Raw genomic sequence first — 19810 nt, forward strand, 5'->3', positions numbered from 1 at the left:
TTAGTATTTTAGATGCATATGTTTGAGGTAAAGTCCAAAATAGATCTTAACATGACTGACAACAGGTAAAAATAAATTTTGTAACCATAGTAATGAAAAAATCCTCCTCCCCTTTTGAGGGATATATCACCACAGTTGCCAGTGCACAATAATAATGATTAAGTAAACAAGAGATACTGAAATCTCATGTTTTCCTTGCCAATTAAAGAGGGAAGAGGAAGAGAGAGAACACTGCATGAATTTGAAAACGAAATTGATTTACATTGCTTCTTCTGTTTTTTATTTCCACTTTGTGGAGTTACCCTTCGTAACTTATATGTATTCTGGCATTGTTTTTTCAAATCATCTTATTTGTTCATGTCAAGTTGAGTTTTGTGAACAATCTATGACACTTCCTTCCTCTTTACCGATCTTTCCCCATCCTTCGTTATTTGTGTGATTGCTTCCCTTTTTTTCTATTTCAGTCCTTAATTTGTGTCGGTAAACTTTTAGTTAGCTAAAATTATGTTGTGATGCTTAATGGTACACACTGAGAGAAACTTAATTCTCACTAATAAATAGTATCAGTGACTAAATGTATAAAGAAAGCACAGAGTAGCAGGTGTTGTAATAGTTGTACACTCTTTCCAGGTGTCACCTTCGGAAAATGATATTAAGGTGGTATGTAGTTCTTCACCCCCAGCTCTGCCTGTGCTGAGGCACCTAAGACCAGAGTTTCGTGCTCAGCTTCCTATAGGCAGAACCCGGCGTGTCCCACCACCGACTCCCCAAGAGTCGGAGTTGGCAGGATCTACCTCAGAACAACAACCTCCTCCTGACTTACGACCAGCTGCTCCTGACGTTGTACTTCCACGTCCCACTCTGACTCCTCATGAATCAACTATCAGGGATGGCCATTTCTTCCTGAAGGTTAGATATGTACTTTCATTGCACGTAAGTTTGAGTAGAGTTAAATGTTGCTGTTTAAGACTTTTTAACTTGGACGATATTAACCCTGACCATCATTTAGTATGTGTGTTGTTGTATCACATCCTACAAGATGATTTGTGTTTGAAATGAAATGTTACCCACAAAAGTACCTTGTACTTCATTTCACCTATTTAAGTGTGCAAGCATTATTGAGGGTGGTCCATTGATAGTGACCGGGTGAAATATCTCACGAAATTAGCATCAAACAAAAAATAACAAAAAATCTGTTAGAGCGTTACGGGGGGAAACAGATGGCGCTATGAATGGCCCTCTTGATGAGGCTGCCATAAATCAAATTCATAAAAACTGCTATTTTTTTAATTACATATTCGTATAGTATGTCAATAAATATGAATGTTCAATTTGGAACATTTTTTTCGCTTTATGATGGATGGTGCTGTAATATTCTAACACTTATAATATGCCTCACCCATTTAGATAAACAGTTGGTAACAGTGTGGTTTTTTAAATTACAACCCAAAAAGTAGTTATCTTTAGACTTTCTTTCTGTTGTTCCAGTGTGATACATTTACTTTTGTGACCTTTTCGTAAATTATGGCAATGCATGCTGTTACTGCATGAGCAAGTATAATAACCTCATTAATTAATAAATGCTCAAAATTATGTCCTTCAACTTCAATGCATTTGGCAATATGAGTGACAAAATTCCTGTCAACAGTGAGTAGATTGCGTTCAGTGATTGTCGCACATGCATTGACAATGTACTGATGCATGTTTTCAGACATTGTTGGTGGATCACGATGACAAATATCTTTAAATTTTCCCCAAAGAAAGAAGTCCGGAGATCTGAGGTCCAGTGATTGTGCAGGCCATGGTATGGTGCTTCTATGACCAATCCATCTGTCATTAAATATTGTATTTAATATCGCTTCAACTGCACGCATGCTATGTGCCGGACGTCCATGTTGAAAGTACATCGCCATTCTGTCATGAAGTGAAACATCTTACAGTAGAATCAGTAAAACATTAATTAAGAAATTGGCATACATTGCACAATTTAGATTGCCATCGATAAAATAAGGGCCAATTAGATGTCCTCCCATAATTCCACACCATACATTAACCCGTCAGGGTCACTGATGTTCCACTTGTCGCAGCCATTGTGGATTTTCCGTTGCCCAATAGTGCATATTATGCCGATTTACGTTACCTCTGTTTGTGAATGACACTTAGTCACTAAATAGAACTCTTGAAAGAAACCTGTTATCGTCTTGTAATTTATTTTGTGCCCAGTGGCAAAAATTTACATGATGTTCAAAATCACCACTGTGAAATTCCTGGTGCATATAAATAGGGTAAGGGTGGAATGTATGATGATGAAGAATTTTCAAAACAGATGTTTTTGAAAGTCTTGATTCTTGTTCAGTTTCTCTGCTACTGATGTGTGGATTAGCCTCAGCTGCAGCTTAAACACTTATTTGGGCATCTTCATTTGTTGCAGTTCTTCTTTGCTACTTCTTCTTTGGCTGAACGCTTCCGGTTTCTTTAAATGCATTAACTATGCGACAAAAGGTCTGAACAGTTGGATGCTGTGTGCCAGGATAACGATCAATATACAAAGCACAAGCTTGTTGGGCATTTTGATCACAATAGCCATAAGTAAATACCATACCTACCTTTTCTGTGACTGTTAAACATTCCATTTTAACAGGATTGTATTATTATTTCTGGACAAGCATGTTGTTATACCTAATTTAAGTAATGAATTGCACACAGTACTATTGGGTGCTTTGCTACATTTGTGAGAATTTTACAGCGCCATCCATAACAAAGTGAAATAGATGTTCCGAATCAACCATTCCTATTTATGTATGTACTTTATGAATATGTAATAAAAAATTGGGGTACCTATTTAAAAAAATGCAGTTTCTATGAATTTGACCTATTGCAGTGCCATCTAGTGGGCCATCCATAGTGCCATCTGTTTTCTCTTGTCACACTTGAACAGATTTGTTGTTCTTATTTTTTTGTTTCATGCTAATTTTGTGAGACATTTGGCCCAGTCAATACAATGGACCACCCTATATAGTGTTTTCCTTGCAACATGAACTGTTCTGTGAGAAAATCTTAGTTATCACACATCAACATATTACACCATTATGTATTGTAAAAATTTTGCATTTCATACTTTTGAGAATGATATATAGTGTATTATAATTAATAGTAATAACTAACATGATTGAAAGTATATGATAGAAGCAAAAACATGGGTCCACAACTGAACCATTTGTAAAATATTTGTAAATGTGTGATTAAGAGTTGCCATTGGCTTCAGTATGAATTATTGTCCTAGTTAGTACTAATGTGTTGGAAATGTAATGGTCTTTATTAAAGTCAGGGCTCAAATTTCACCCATGGCACATGGCTGGAGAGTGTGGTAAGTGTCTGTTGGAGGAGTCACATTCTTCAGCCAATGTAGGAAGACATCTAACATGCCAATATGGTCAGAGATGGATGGGTCAAGAAAAGCCTGTACTGGACCTAAAATTTCCTGTCCAGGTTTATCTCAAAAGTGAACTGCGAAGTGTGTGTGAACAGCACTCTCATTGATACAAATGAGGAACTGGAACAACTGATTGTAGAGTCTTCTCAAACTTTGAGATATACCAGGGTGTTTGAAAGAGTTTGTAACTTGTGGCAGAGACGAATATAGTATTGTGCAAATGTACAGTAAATTGTTAAATCTACGAGGGTTGAAACTTAAACATTAGCAACTATTTATTTAGGACTTACACAAAGCATGTTTCAAAGTTTTACTGTCCTTGAAAAATAGTCACCAACATTGTACTTAACCTGTTGCCAGTGGTATGGATGTCATAGGATACCATTAGCTGTACCAGTTGTTTATAGTTAGTAGAGCAGTCTATTGCCCAATGAATCTTTGTAACAGTTCTGAAGCAAATGCCATGAATATTTTCCTTCAATTTAGGAATAAAGTTGTCATAAGGGCTTGAGTCTGGAGAGTGTGATAGGTTGTACAGCACTTCCCAGCCCCATCGATCGATCGAACAAATCACTGACAAAACTTGTCATATACACTTGAGCATTGTCGTGCAAAATGAAGGGCGGGTCACACAGAAAGTGTCATAGCTTCTTTTTCTAAGCTGGTCGCAGACTGCATTTCAAAAATGGAAACAGCTTAGAGAAGGAATGGGTGACACTGTGCAGGACCTGCCCATCATTTAGCAGGACAGTGCTCGGATGCATATGTTGTCAGTTGACTGACATGCTCAGCTGGAAAATGCTGCACCTTCCACCATACTACCCAGACTTAAGCTCCTGTGACTCCAACTTGCTTCCTAAATTGAAGGAAGCACTTCATGGCAATTGCTTCAGAATTGTTAGAGATTCATTGCGCAGTGGACTACACCACACAAATTATCAACACAACGGGTACTGCTAAGGCTATCCTAAGACTTCCATATCACTGGCAACAGGTTATGCAGAATGGTGGTGACTACTTTGAGGAACAGTAAAACTTTGAAACACATATCTATTCTTAAAAGTTGTAAACAAATAATTGCCACCATTAAAGTACCAACCTTCGTAACATAATGAAGTAGTCGAATAAAAGCTACGTGGAATTCATGCTGCATGAAACTTACATTCAGGCTCCAAGCTTCCAACTACTTCACCTGTCATCGTCAAGCATTTGCTGCAGGCTGTTTCATACTTAATTTAGTTGACCAAATTGTCTTGAAAATGTCACGAAGTCATAAACTTCCACATGTTTCCAGAGATGTCTGTGATAGAACTACATTGGTGTTGATGACTGTTGTTTGGTGCTTGGCTGTTTTATTTCTCTGTTGCCCTTCATCATAAAGTGCTTTTTCCATGCACCAGTTAGGGAATAGCTGCTGTCCCGGCTAAAGTTGTTTTGATTCTTGGTTGTTGACAGAATCCCAGTAGGTAAATGCATGGTATAATTTCAATTCAGCAAACCTAATCATATGTTTGTTCATGAGGCTGTGTTTGGCAACAGATTTGGAGAAACTGTGTATGTAATGTGATGCCAGTGCTCTGTATTGTCCTGAAACCATTCGTGTTGAATGACAAGTGTAACAGCTACAACATTCATAAGTAATTTTATAAATTTCAGGAACACAGAGGCCAGGGCTGTCATTAACTGTCTCCAGCTGCTCTTAGATGTACTTGGGTAATCAGAAAATGGATTGAGTTCAGTTTCTGCCCAGGACTCTGCCTATTTTATGTGTTGCTCTGCAGACAAGAAGAGATGCTATAGGCTGATAATCTTCAAATGATTCTGTGTTTGTTTCTTAGGGATGGCTACCAAAATTTTGTGGAATATGTTTCAGAATCTAATCTCTGACTCCATGTATTCTTGTCACAACAGTTTTAGGTTTGTGTATCTACGGTCGCAGGTTCCAGTTCTGCCTTAGGCATGGATGTGTGTGATGTCCTTAAGTTAGTTAGGGTTAAGTAGTTCTAAGTTCTAGGGGACTGATGACCTCAGAAGTTAAGTCCCATAGTGCTCAGAGTCATTTGAACCATTTTTGGGTTGGTTGACAAGTTTTGCACATTGAGATATAGGTCATTATGTGTTGGCTACCAGTAAACAGGGTCCTATCTGCTCATCTGATTCTCATTGAAGAAGAATTTCTAAAAAAAAGGGTAATTTTCATTCTCTCCCTCCCTCACCCCATCTCAGCAGTGAATTTGATGTTAGGGTGTTTATCAATTAATTGGTGTATAGCTTAGATTCCATGTGGCCAGATCACAAAGGTGTCATCACCATAGTGAAAGAAGCAAGATGGATGAAGAGGAGTTGAATTTAACTTGTGTTCTTCAAAATGTCTCTGTGAAAACCAATGTTGTCATGCTGAAGTGGTGTATTTCTTGTTAATGTAGGCCATGGGTGAAATTTGAGCCCAGTTAGATGGAGACTTAATAAGTTTGCATTTCAAATACATTTGCACTAAGAAAAGATTTCATACCAAAGTAAGTGATGGCTCATAACCACGTTTGTTATAGTCTTGTTAAAGGGTCATTTGTGGACCCATATTTACTGGATCATTTTTGTGTGTGTGTGTGTGTGTGTGTGTGTGTGTGTGTGTGTGTGTGTGTGTGTGTGTGTGTGTGTGTTCACTGTTGTGATACACTATGTAGAGTGAAATGTTTAATCAAATCAACATTTGGTAAGGCTTATTTTGCATTTAGAAGAACCTGTGCAAACCTGAAATTCGTGTGAGATCAAAACTTTAGTAATTCAATAAGATATAGATGCTACTGTTGTACTTCTGATCATGTAACAATACTGGACTCATAGTAAAGACACTATATCTACAACATTCTTTTCTGAAACCAGGATTTTCTCCCTCAATAGTTACTTCAGCCTTGTTAGTGAACTCTTGTTTAACAGTACCAGAATACATATAGACAGTGTTTATAAAAGTCTTACTTAATCTCTAGTTCTCTTTTTCACCCTAAAGAATTGAACTTTCTGAAAAACTGCCATTGTAAACTTCCACTGTAGTGATAGTACTTTTGTGCATTTCATTTCTCTTGTCAATCTTAATTTTTACCAGTCAGTCGGGTAATTACCTGTTCCAGAATGAATTGTTTACTCTGCAACCAACTGTAAACTTTTGGGTAAATTGCCATTGTAGGACTGTGTGTTTGAGTCCTACTCCAGCACACAGGATTGCCCTACCAGGATTTTAAAATTGTTGCATCCAGTAGTTGCTTATCTGCTTCTGTAGATAGTATTTCTCCTTTCCAGATCACACTGCCTGCACATTATGTGCATTTTAATCATACTCTCCCTCTTCCTGTCCAGCATTGTGACTGCCAGTCACTCCTTACTGTCAGTATGTTTGTGTTCTTCCTTCACTTCCCTCTCAAATGTATTTCATTAGTGTTAAATTACATTCCGATCTTTAAGCATATAATACTGCTAGATATAGCTCACAGGCTTTATCTTGACCCATTTAAATGGAGGCATGCAGATTGTGGAGGAAGCATGTTCTGTCCCATGCTTAGGAGGAGGGAGTAAGCTCTGGCTCCCTTATACAGTGCCCATTTGAGATAAATGGAATTGTGCTTGTGCTTCATATTAAGTGTTTACAAATGTAAAAATGACAGCAGTAACTAACATAGAAATGTTCTGATTGTAACACAAGCGAAGAGTACAGCACAAGAAAATGAAACTAAAGACAACATTCACCAAAGGCTATCACTGTACTTTAATATTATTTAATCACAAATGTTGACAAAAAATTGAGGAAGAAAAAAATTATGGTCTGAGGTCTTAATGTGTGAACAGTGAACTAGGAAGCAATGCAATAAATAAAAAGTGTAAACCCACAAGTAGTTTCCAACTGTTGGAACAAACTAGTTGAAATTTATGAAAAGTGTGTTGTTGGTTTACCATAAATGAGATTTTTCTACAATTGAACATAATTTGTAAATTATTCCCAGAAATTCTTATTTATCAATTCAACATTAAATTTTATATTTTTGCTCTTTAGAGATGAGAAAGTACTTTACTCTTCTGCTTTTGTCACAGCAAGTGCATCAGGAAATGGAAAGGCTGCTGTCGCTGGTGAGAAAGACTGAAAGTGAGCTGGAAAACAATGAAAAATTGAATGAGGAAGCAAAAGGCAAGCTCCGGGCGGCAGCTGGTCAGGCTGGCCTTCTCGTGCGTCAGAAATTGCAGCAATTTGAAGGCCTGTGTCAAAAGAACATTGTAAGTATATTAGTATACAGTTATGTCAGATATTCATTGCTGTTAATGTACTGCAAAAAGAATGATTTCCTGCTCTGACTTGACTACTTAAACAGTGGGCAACAGACGCATTGGATGAATTGCAGTTATGGAGAGATTTTAGACACTTGGTGTGGCTACCATCTAGGAAGAGTTTAGACAAAGACTGAAGATACTACTGCTGTTACAGATTTTCACATCAGTTTGTATGAAACAGGCAGTGGCTAGAAGTTTTACTAGAGTAACGTAGGGTGTCTCCTTCAGAAAACCATAAACATGTTAGATGTAGACAAATTCTGACATCTTTAACTTACTCCAATTTGAAAAGAATTTCCGTGTTTTTTCTGTCCAGGAATTCCTTCACAATGCACAAGGTGTCATGAGTGCATTGTCATGGTGCACCAACCAGTCTTTCTTTTTCCACAGCACTGGCCGTTTGTGCAGAACATTGTCCCTCAGTCACCTGAAAACCTCACACTAAAACTGCCTTTTGACAGTTTGACCAGGTAGAACAAACCCCCTTATGAACTATTTGCAGAGTGTCAAAAAAATGATCAGCATTGACTTCTTGTTACTGTGAACCTGTCATACTTGTTCCAGTCTTGGAGAAGATGGCATTTTCCGTTGTAATGATTGCCGCTTCATTTCAGGGTCACAACTGTGGCACCAAGATTCATCACCTGTTAAGATTGGATAAGAATTTTGGAGACTATCTAACTCTTTGTTGCAGCTCAGTGCACGTCTGAATCCTGAGGTGTTGACGGTTGGTGCTGAGAAGGCGAGGGACAAACTTCACTGCAATTTTTCTTATGTTCAGGTCATTGCCTAGAATTTGTTGACATGTACCGCACGACAGCCCAAGTCTGTTACAAACATCATAAATTACCAGCCTTCGGCTTTCGTGAACCGCTTCACACACTTTCATGATCATTTTCGGTGTTGTGCATGTTGCGATTCTTGGCCTTCCAAGAAGTGATTGAATCACTCAAATGTCCTTGCTTGACTCTGTAAACTCTCGCCAAATGCCTCTGTCAGCATGTGGTGGGCTTCTGCTGCAGTTTTCTTCAACTTGATGCAAATCTGTTGTTCCTTCACATTATCCATTTCACAATGCATAGCAGCACAAACATGTCTCGACATGCACTGCTACAACACACAGCTATGTGCATCAAAAATGATTCACCTTTGTGCCACTGTAGCTAAGATGTATCTAGAAACATCTAGTGGCAGAATATCATACTGCTATAGGTTTGACCAGTAAAATGAAATTCTCAGATATTTTGGGTAACATCTTGTATGTCAAATTAACTTGAGATATTTTAATTGCAATATCTAAAAATTGTATTATCAACAATGGAGTAATTGTTTGTAAGTGTACATTAGGGTGTGAAATGGCGAGTTTATGGTTCACTGTTGATCTGATATTCACAATGGACTACCTCATCTCTCAATAATAAAATGTCATAAAAAATATGGAGGTGTATCTTTTACTTAATTCGAGTAGCATGCTGAATGGATATACGCCGAAGTCCTGTTTTTGTGAAGAATTCCAGGACATCACATTAGTATTAGTTAAGTACCTGCATTACACTGCCCATCTGAACTGATTTTATTTTGTTGCTCTTAAATTGCAACAAACTTACCGTTTTCACTGTCAAGAAGTAAAATACATTTAGTTGGAGTTAAGCCACAATGGTGTGGAATGAACTGGGATCAGTCAATACAGGATAAAGTGGTAATTCTGTGTTGAGTTTCAGGTATGCTGATCATAGAAATAAAAGAAAATAGAATGAACTTGAACCTACAGATATAAACAAGGACTGTGGAGCTAAATGTTGGAGCCAAACTAAGAGGACAGAAATTGAATTGCATAACCAAAATGAGATGTGGGATGACAAACATTGTCTACTTCAACAAACAATACAAGGATTTTAAAAAGTTAATATTGTCTGCTTTGGTCAGCTTAGTGTGATTAGGTCACGGGAGGAACTTTTGTTCAGATTTGTTCATTATTAACTTTTTAAAAATGAGTGATCTAGGTGAAGTTGTTGTTTGCTAACTGGAGGTAGGTGAGAATGTAACCTCAGAACAAGATAGTGGTGATGAGCAATCTTCTGTGAATAATAAAAAATTATATTACTGAAGTTGTAAAGGGGGAGCTGTGGGCAGAGATATAAGTACCGTATGCTCTCCATTTCATAGATTTGATCAGCGGAAATGTTGGGCAGCAACAGCAACCTATTTGAACAGCTTACAAAATTCTTAGGGGATAAAATTGTGCAAGCAGAGAAGTAAAAGGAGTGAAAGACCAGTCAGCCAATATAATCACACAGATTGACAATGTGGAGGAACTAACCAGTTCCAAATTTTCTGTCGATACCAATTATCAGCCCCCCCCCCCCCCCCCACACACACACGCATTAGTGCAGTAAAGAATAAAGTCAGTTAGGTAGAGAATGATTTGGTTATATAAAATGGAAAGGAACAAGAAATTTTAACATCATACATAAGTCAGGATGAGATTTTTACTCTGCAGCGAGTGTGTGCTGATATGAAACTTCCTGGCAGATTAAAACTGTTTGCCGGACTGAGACTGAATCTCATACATAATAGTATTAGAAGTGAAAGGGAAATCTTTGTGCAAGAATTTAAAGTAAAGAGTCTGTTGATAGGAAGTTTGCAGATGTAGTCAGTAAAACAGAAGGAGAAATTAACAAAATTAATCAGTCTAGATGTAAGTAGTAATATTGATGCATGTCAAAGTAGCATAATCAGGTATTAGTAATAATACACTATTTAAATTACAAGGAAGTTAAATTACTAAGTGTTTCGGTAGTGGTTGTGGCAGTGGATGGGGAAATGTAAACATTAAAGAATTTTCCAGGATCAAAGGTTACACCCTGTTGATTTGATTTAGCAGTGTAAAGATAATTTTGTTTCTGGAATGTCTGAAGCCTCTAAAAGTACATTCATAAAAAAAATTGGATGGGGAAGCATTGTCTTGGAACAGTCAAAATATTAGCACAGATATGACTTTCCCCGCAGGGGGTCCACAAATCTTTTGTGGATACGTGCGTAGCGAGCACGGGACCCAGAGCTAATGTCGCCCTCCTTCCTTTCCGGGCTGCATACCCTCCCTTTCCGCATCCTTCCCTGTCCCCCATCTTCTCCCACCCCCCCCCCTCCCCCCTCCCCTCACCTCTGGCTCTTTCCTTCCCTTTCTCCCCCTCTGGGAGTATGGTTTGTGCCTACGTCCGGAGACGGACGCTCGAAACTGTTACAAATTCCTTGCTTTCTATACTTGCAAGTCTTCGTCCTTCCTCTGTCCTTCTCTTTTCCTTCCCTCTTCTCTTTGCACTTTTCTCCGCTGCGGCATTTTCAACCCCTCTTCTTTCCTTTCCCTTTCTCTTTTTTCCGCCCTGTGCGTGTCTGAAGGCCGACCCACGCACTTCCATGCTTAGCCGGTGACGGGGTAACGCGTTATTTCCTGCCCCGGGTAGACAGGTAGGACACGTACGTACCCCCTGGTGACGGCCAGGCACAGGGAGGGGTGATTACCGGAGCTGATACCTTCCGAAAGTGCCGATTGGTCCCTCTGTCCGTTTGTCGGGAGGTGTGATCTGAGGTGCGAACAGTCACCTAAGGCGGGAGTGCCCTCAGAGAGGGCCCCCACAAGGGAGGAGCGCGCCATCGGAGACGCTGGTAATCATGGGGGATTCTTCCGCAATGGTTTCCTCACCTTCCACTATGTCTGCTCACAAGCGTAAGTTCACTGAGTCTCACCCACAGACAGTTCTTCCATCGTTGCCACAGTTCCTTGTTGTTTCTCGGTCTGATGAAGGTCACGACTTCTCCACGGTCAACCCTTTCATTATTCAGAAAGGTGTCGATGCAATTGCAGGTCCTGTAAAGTCTTGTTTCAGATTACGGAATGGCACCCTGTTGTTAGAAACAGTCAGTGCCCTCCAGGCACAAAAGGCGTGTCCCATCTACAGCACCACCTGGCGGGAATCGCCCTCGGCAGTCTTCTGTGTCGCCGAGGCGCACTGCTGGCGGCCAATCAACCGGCCGATCGCTGGTGGTGGAGCTGCTCCTGACCAACCTATGGATCAGGATCTTCTGCCTTCGGCTGAATGCCATTCCATGCTGTCGGTCGCAAGCTCTGAGCAGTAGTTGAGTTGACAGCGACCTTGGTCACATTCCTCCATTTTCTGTTCACCCTATGTCCATTATCCACTGGAATATCCGCGGTATTCGAGCCAATCGGGATGAATTGTCGATCCTCTTGCGATCCTACTCGCCGGTCATCTTCTGTCTTCAGGAAACAAAGCTGCGTCCCCATGACCGCTTTGTTCTCCCTCATTTTCAGTCCGTCCGATATGATCTCCCCTCTGTTGAAGGCACTCCAGCACATGGAGGACTCATGATTCTTCTCCATGAAACTCTCCATTATCACCCAATCCATTTAAACACTTCCTTCCAAGCTGTCACCGTCCGTCTTTCCCATACACGTTCTCTCTTTGTACTGTATACATTCCATCATCCACACCAATGGCACGAGCTGATCTCCTTCATCTTCTTGGTCAGCTTCCACCCCCCTATTTGCTGGTTGGGGACTTCAATGCCCACCACCCGTTTTGGGGATCTCCACATCCTTGTCCACGTGGCTCACTATTGCTAGACGTCTTCCACCAAGCGGATCTAGTTTGCCTCAACACTGGGGTCCCTACATTTTTGTCTGCCTCCACGACAAATTTCTCTCATTTGGACCTTGCGGTCGGTACTGTTCCGCTAGCTCGGCGCTTCGAATGGTTCGCCCTTGATGATACACACTCGAGTGACCACTTTCCATGTGTCCTTAGACTGCAGCCTCAACTGCCATACATGCGCCCGCAACGCTGGAAGTTTGCCCAAGCTGATTGGACACTTTTTTCGTCTCTAGCGACATTCGATGACAGTCACTTTCCCAGCGTCGACGATGAGGTCACACATATTACCGACGTTATTCTTACAGCTGCGGAACATTCAATACCACGCACCTCCGAATTGCCCCGGCGCCCCCCAGTTCCTTGGTGGAACGAGGCATGCCGTGATGCAATACGTGAGCGGCGACGTGCTCTCCGCGTTTTCCGCCACTATCCTACTTCGGCCAAAAGTATCCGCTATAAGCAGTTCCGAGCGTGATGCTGTCGTGTCATCCGCGATAGCAAGAAGGCAAGCTAGAAATTCTTTACTAGCTCATTTAACACCTTCACTCCCTCCTCGGAAGTTTGGAGTCGGCTTCGACGGTTCTCAGGCGCACCTAGTTTCTCCCCGGTCTCTGGGCTCACTGTTGCGCATGACACATTAGTGGACCCCGTCGCAATTTCTAACTCGTTGGGTCAGCACTTTGCTGAGATTTCGAGCTCTTCAAATTACCCGCCAGCGTTTCTCCCGAAGAAACGTGCAGCGGAAATGCGACCCCTTGCCTTCTCAAAATCGCGAAAGCTACAATACTGTTTTCTCCATGCGGTAACTCCAACGTGCACTCTCTTCTTCTCGCTCCTCCGCCCCAGGACCGGATGGTATCCACGTCCAAATGTTGCTGCATTTATCAACCCATAGTCTGCGTTACCTCCTTCGCCTTTATAATGGAATTTGGACCGACAGTACTTTTCCCAGACGATGGCGGGAAGCTATCGTCATTCCTGTTCTGAAACCTGGAAAGGACAAACATCTCCCCTCTAGCTATCGCCCCATTTCTCTCACGAGTAGTGTTTGTAAGGTTTTGGAGCGTATGGTGAATTACCGTTTAGCATGGTGGCTGGAATCCCGCAGTCTTTTAACACCTGCCCAATGCGGATTCCGAAAGCATCGTTCTGCAGTTGACCATCTTGTTGCTCTCTCCACTTACATCATGAACAATTTTCTCCGGAAACGCCAAACAGTAGCAATATTTTTTGATCTGGAGAGAGCATACGATACCTGTTGGAGGACAGGCATCCTCTGCACACTGTTCTCTTGGGGCTTTCGAGGTCGGCTGCCCCCTTTTTCTTCGCGAATTTATGGCAGAGCGCACATTTAGGGTGCGGGTGAACACTACTCTCTCCCGTACTTTCTCCCAAGAAAACTGGGTACCCCAGGGCTCCGTGCTGAGTGTTGTACTGTTTGCCATTGCCATCAATTCAATTATGGATTGTCTCCTTCCTGATGTCTCGGGCTCCCTCTCTGTGGACGATTTTGCGATCTTCTACAGCTCTCCACGGACTGGCCTTCTTGAACGATGTCTTCAAGGCTCTCTCGATCGCCTCCACTCTTGGAGCATCGAAACCGGCTTCCGTTTTTCTCCCAGTAAGACCGTTTGTGTTAATTTTTGGCGACGTAAGGAGTTTCTTCCGCCCTCCTTACATCTGGGTCCTGTCGACCTTCCGTTTTCAAATGTCGCTAAATTCTTGGGTCTTATGTTTGACAGAAAACTGTGCTGGTCCTCCCACGTTTTCTATCTTTCGGCTCGCTGTCTGCGATCCCTTAACACCCTCCGTGTCCTGAATGATACCTCCTGGGGAGCGGGCCGAGTGGTCCTTCTCCGCCTCTATCCCGCCTTAGTGCGCTCGAAATTGGACTATGGAAGCATAGTCTACTCCTCTGCTCGGCCGTCTATTCTTCGGCGTCTCGACTCTATCCACCACTGTGGATTACGTTTAGTGCCTGGAGCTTTTTACACCAGCCCTGTGGAAAGCATTTATGCTGAGACTGCTGAGCCTCCGCTGTCCAATCGGCGAGCAGTCCTTCGGAGTCGTTATGCTAGCCATCTGTCTTCCATGCCTGCTAATCCAGCCCATGACCTTTTTTTCGATGTCTCCTTTGATGTAGGGTATGCAGGCCGCCCCTCCTCCCTACTACCACCGGGAGTCCACTCCCGTCAACTGCTCCATTCTCTTTCCTTTCGCTTTCGTAAAACCTTCTTGACAACTTGGGGTACAGCACCGCCTTGGGTCCGTCCCCGGATTTGCCTGCTCCGTGACCTTTGTCGATTTCCCAAGGATGGTACCCCTTCACTTGTTTTTCGTCGGGCATTTGCTGCTCTATGTGCACAAATGACGGATGCCACATTTATTTACACCGACTGCTCGACAACATCGTTAGGTGTAGGGAGTGCCTATATTGTTGGCGACACCCCAAATCACTTTCGGCTTCCCGACCAGTGTTCGGTGTATACTGCGGAGCTTTACGCTGTTCTCCAGGCTGTCCACTACATCCACCGCCATCAGCGGATACAGTACGTTATCTGCTCAGATTCTCTCAGCTCTCGCCTCAGTCTCCAAGCTCTTTATCCTGTGTGCCTTCTGGTCCACCGGATTCAGGACTGTCTGCGCTTGCTCCACCTGGGGGGCGTCTCGGTGGCGTTCCTCTGGCTCCCGGGACACGTTGGTATCTGTGGAAATGAGGCGGCCGATATTGCAGCCAAGGCTGCAGTCTCTCGTCTTCGGCCAGCTATTCAATCGATTCCCTTCGCCGATCTACGGAGTCTTTTATGTCGTCGTGTTTTTCATTTATGGCACGCGCATTGGTCGACACTTCCCCATAATAAATTGCGGGACGTGAAAGCTCTTCCTTGTGCTTGGACCTCTTCCTCCCGAACGCGTCGTCGGGAGGAGGTAATTTTAACTAGACTCCGGATAGGGCACTGTCTTTTTTAGCCATCGACATCTTTCAAGCGGCGATCCTCCCCCACTCTGTCCCCACTGCTCTCAGCTGTGGACGGTAAGACACCTTTTAATTGAGTGCCCCTATTTTAATCCGTTACGCTCCCGTCTACAGCTATCGCCTGATATATCATCGATTTTAGCAGATGACACGCGCTCAGCCGACCGCATTCTCAAGTTTATTAGTGCCAGTGAAATGACGTCAGTCATTTGAAGCTTTTTTTGGGGACTACCAACCCCTTTCTGTAGTGAATTTTTAAGCCTTCCTTCTGCTTTTAGTTTCTCCAATTTTATGACTTTCGTTCCCATTGCTGCTGGTTTCCACTGTCGTTTTTTACTGTTTCCTAAGTCACGGACCGGGCGCTAATGACCATAGCAGTTTTGCGCCCTAAAACCAAAAAAAAAAAAAACTTTCAGTGAATTTGAAAAAATGTTTTTTAAACAAATATTGTTCAGAGATTAAGTAAGTTGGAATAAAAAGTGAATTCCTAAATGGGCCTAATTTCAGGGAAGGTAGTGGGTGAAAAAAAGATGTTTGGAAACAAGAGTGAAAAACATTAGTACATTTGAATAAACCACTTGATTGATTGGTGCGTTAAAGCAGAGATTACCAAACAGTCCAGTGGGAATTGGTATACAGGCATCACAATTCTATTAAACAGTTTACAAGATATGTGGACAAGTTAGACAGAACATGAGAGGGAAATGAGACTAGGAGATATACGAAGAGAATATTGTTATCACTAGAATGAGGAGTGGTCTCAAAATTAACATTAGGAAAGATGTAGGAGTAGAGACCCAGGAAATTATGGGAATAATTATCAGTGTAATAATAATAAGAGGGAGAACTATTGGAATGACAGGAATAGAAATGAAAATAGGGAACATGAAGGGGATGTAGACCATGGAAGGAAACAAGTGGCAATTTGATAACAGGAGAACAGAAAATAGAGGGATGCCCCATTGGGAGCCTACCAGTTTGGGGTGAGAAAAATGGACGGAAATTAGGCTGATGGCTACTGAAGGAGGGGAAGAAAGATCCACAACTGATATTTGGCCATGGGAATAATAGAACATACCAGGTAAATAGGTGATTTTAATAGGAAACTCTGGGAAACTGTACTAAGTAGAATGAAAGGTAAGGAAGACGGGAATAAGAGCAGTGAAACTGAACTGTGTGGAGATCTTCTGACAAACATTGTGATGAATCAAGTAGCCAATCTGTGTCAGTAGAAGAGAAAGTGGCTAATAATTATGATAAATGCAGATTTGTAAGATCAGTGGGAACTGAAAATGTAGGGAGGGGTGGGGTGTTTGAACCTGTAATTGTTGAGGTCGAGGGTGGTGAGGCTGCAGATCATGCACTAAAAGGGAATGAAACAGGGCAGATACAAGTCATGAGGAGAATATTGAGATTATTGATGTTTGTACTGAGGATAATGAACAGATGGATGAGAGGTGTTATTATGAAGTTGAGGATTTTTGTGATCATAATATGGTAAATGAGTCGTGTAATGAATTGATTACAGAAAAGGTGTGGGAAGGTGAGAAGTTGAACTCTAAGGAAAAAGAGGAGCTAAAGAAATTTCTTGGGAATATTGTGAAATTTTTGATGAAAAATCGGGGAGAGTAAGAAATTATCTGTGTGAGCTGAAGTAGAAAACACATGATCAATTCTTTATCAAGCCTTATGGTGTACCTATATGCAAAAGGAAAGCGATTGTAAACTACAGAAGATGGAAAAGTGGAAAATAGTATAGTAGTAGTCAGTACAATAGCCCATTGATGGAAGTCTCAAAAAAGGATGGGGGAGTGAGACTAGTTTTAGATTCCAGACATTTAAATAAATGTTTGGAGAGAGAAACATATCAGCCTGAAAGTATAGATGAATTATTAAATTAAATTTAAAGATATAGAATAAAAGATTAATTAGTAGTAGACTTCTGGATAACAGCAGGTTGCATTCGGTCAGTCAATGTACACAGTGTGGAAGATGTTCTCAATATTGTGTAGTACCATTTGGTTCAGATTCTGTGCAGAATCTATTTGTGCAATAGACTTTGTTTTAGGAAGTGAACTTTTGGCAAAATTGACTATTTATATGGATGATGTTTTGATAACTGGGAAACCATGGAACATCTTGAAACCTTAAGAGAAGTAAGAGAAGTTAAGGAAAGGGGGGGAGACATTAAAACTAGAAAAGTGTAAATTTGCTGTGAGATAACCCAATTTTCTGGGCCACAGTATAACTGAGGGAGGTTTGTCTGACAGTGATAAAATCCTAGCCATAGCAAAATTTTTGAAATGAAGAGTGAAGGAAGAATTAAGATTGTTTCTTGGGTTAGCCAGTTTTTATAGAAAATATCTAAAAACACCCACCTTACATGCACCATTTTTGAACAACCTTTAAAGGAAAAATGGAATATGGGAGGAGAGTGAGAAATGCCATGTAGAGATAAAGGAACAAATTTGTATAAGTGAAATACTACACAGACCTGGTGTTTAATTACCATTTTGTTCCATGACATGTATTAATTTTGGATTAGCAGTTTGCCTATTCCAAGAGAAGGTAGGTAATGGTAAAAAGATCAACCAACTGCCTTTGCAATTGAAACACTTCATAAACATGAAAAGAATTGTGTAGTTACTGAGAAAGAACTTTTGGCCATTGAATGGGGATTTATGAAATTCAGAATTATTTAGTTTGACGCAAAATCATTGTTTTATCTGATCACAAAGCTGTATGTTACATAAAGGACTGTGAATTCTACAACAGTAGAATCACAAGATGGGCAGTTTATCTGCAACAGTTTGACAGTACAATAAAATATATGAAATGGAAAGAGAATGTCATTTCAGATGCTTCATCTAGATTATCTGTGAAAGGGAGTGAAGATGAGTGGCATTGCAGATGGAAAAAGAGGTTTTAAAATTATATCGTGCATATAAGGGAATTTTGTTTTGAAAGCAGTCCTGATAGTGACAGCTGGAAAGTTTGCTGGCCAGAGCAACATATTGAAACTATTACAATATACCGTATTTACTCGAATTTAAGCCGCACTCGAATCTAAGCTGCACCTGAAAAATGAGACTCGAAATCGAGGAAAAAAAATTTTCCCGAGTCTAAGCCGCACCTGAAATCTGAGACTCGAATTTCAAGGGGAGAGAAAAGTTTTAGGCCGCACTTCCAAATCGAAACAAAGTTGGTCCATTGTAATATGAGACACAATTTAGGTTGAATGAATGACGATACAGCTGTAGTAGTTTGGTTCGAGTCGTAAGCTTAGCAGTTAAGCTTTACCAGGTAGCCGTTGTTATGCGTCAGGCGCTCCGTCCGTATTTATACGGGTACCCTTCCTTTTTCACGTGCTTCATCTGGTTTGAATTGATTGCTTATTTTTCTTTGATCTGACAAGTGCAGTTCTCTTTGCTATAGGTGTTTCCGTCACTCAAAGCTGAAAATGCATTACTGTAGTGTGTCATGCATTGTTTGTCGCATTCTGAAAATGAGGGTTTACGGCCTGTCGCCGCTCGCGGCATGGCTTGCTTTGTGCATGCTACCGCCGCTTACAATTTAAAAAAACAAAGAGAGGAATCGTCTCATTAGCGAAACAATGGCAAGAGATTGCTATTCGTTGCTACTTACACTGCTGCTTTCTTTGATAATGATCAAGAAGAACCAAATAATAGATTGCGTATGATAGGTGATGTTCTGAAAGAGAATTTAGCGAAAATTTTTTCCGTTTGAAAATCTTTGCAGACGCCTCTTTAGTACATCACATTATGCCCAGAAATTAGTCATCTTAGATTTAAAAATCTAGTCAATTGTCGTGCTTCATTTCTGACTGTATCACTATTAGGCATAAGAATAATACGAATATAAACATGACATGGTATGTATATTCTTCCGCGTCTGCTGTTGTCTCACTCTAGTTTCGTAGTTTATTAGGCGGACAGGATTTAAATGAGATAGCAGCAAACACGAAAGAATACATGGGAAAATGTTTATATTCATATTATTCTTATGGTGAAGAGAATACTGTATGTGATTCACAATTCATAAAAGTTCCTATTAGCAACGATTTCTTCTCAAAGTTAGGAAAAAATTCAGAAAGCAGAGTTGGCCATATTGACAAATATCCCAAACAGTCTTGCCAGTCGGATTTTCGTAGTACATTGAAATGCTGCTACGTTCGAAGAGGAACAATACGGAATTTGTATTTACTTCATTGGATAATGTATGAAAATGCAGTGGTCGAAACTCGGGGCGGAGAAAAAAAAGCTCGTTTTCCACCTTTTTTTATTTATTTACTGACACAGAGGTTTTGGTGCCAGTATTTGTCTTTGTGCCTGCGTAGCGTTACATATATTCGACGACAGAAGTTAGTTGTGGCGGCACCTACCAACATTT

The 19810-nt window shown here is 41.0% G+C and overlaps 1 protein-coding gene across 2 annotated transcripts in view; it reads left to right on the top strand.

Moving 5' to 3' along the window:
* The window catches only part of LOC124555148 (disks large-associated protein 1-like), a 93575-nt gene that overhangs the window by 53045 nt on the left and 20720 nt on the right, over positions 1-19810 (top strand). For both annotated transcript variants that reach the window (XM_047128965.1, XM_047128966.1), the window contains 2 exons: positions 631-909; positions 7517-7696. In XM_047128965.1, coding sequence (XP_046984921.1) covers positions 631-909; positions 7517-7696 — 459 coding nt within the window. The remainder of the gene's footprint in view (positions 1-630; positions 910-7516; positions 7697-19810) is intronic.

This window comes from Schistocerca americana, chromosome X, assembly GCF_021461395.2.
Source record: "Schistocerca americana isolate TAMUIC-IGC-003095 chromosome X, iqSchAmer2.1, whole genome shotgun sequence".
Classification (NCBI taxonomy): domain Eukaryota; kingdom Metazoa; phylum Arthropoda; class Insecta; order Orthoptera; family Acrididae; genus Schistocerca; species Schistocerca americana.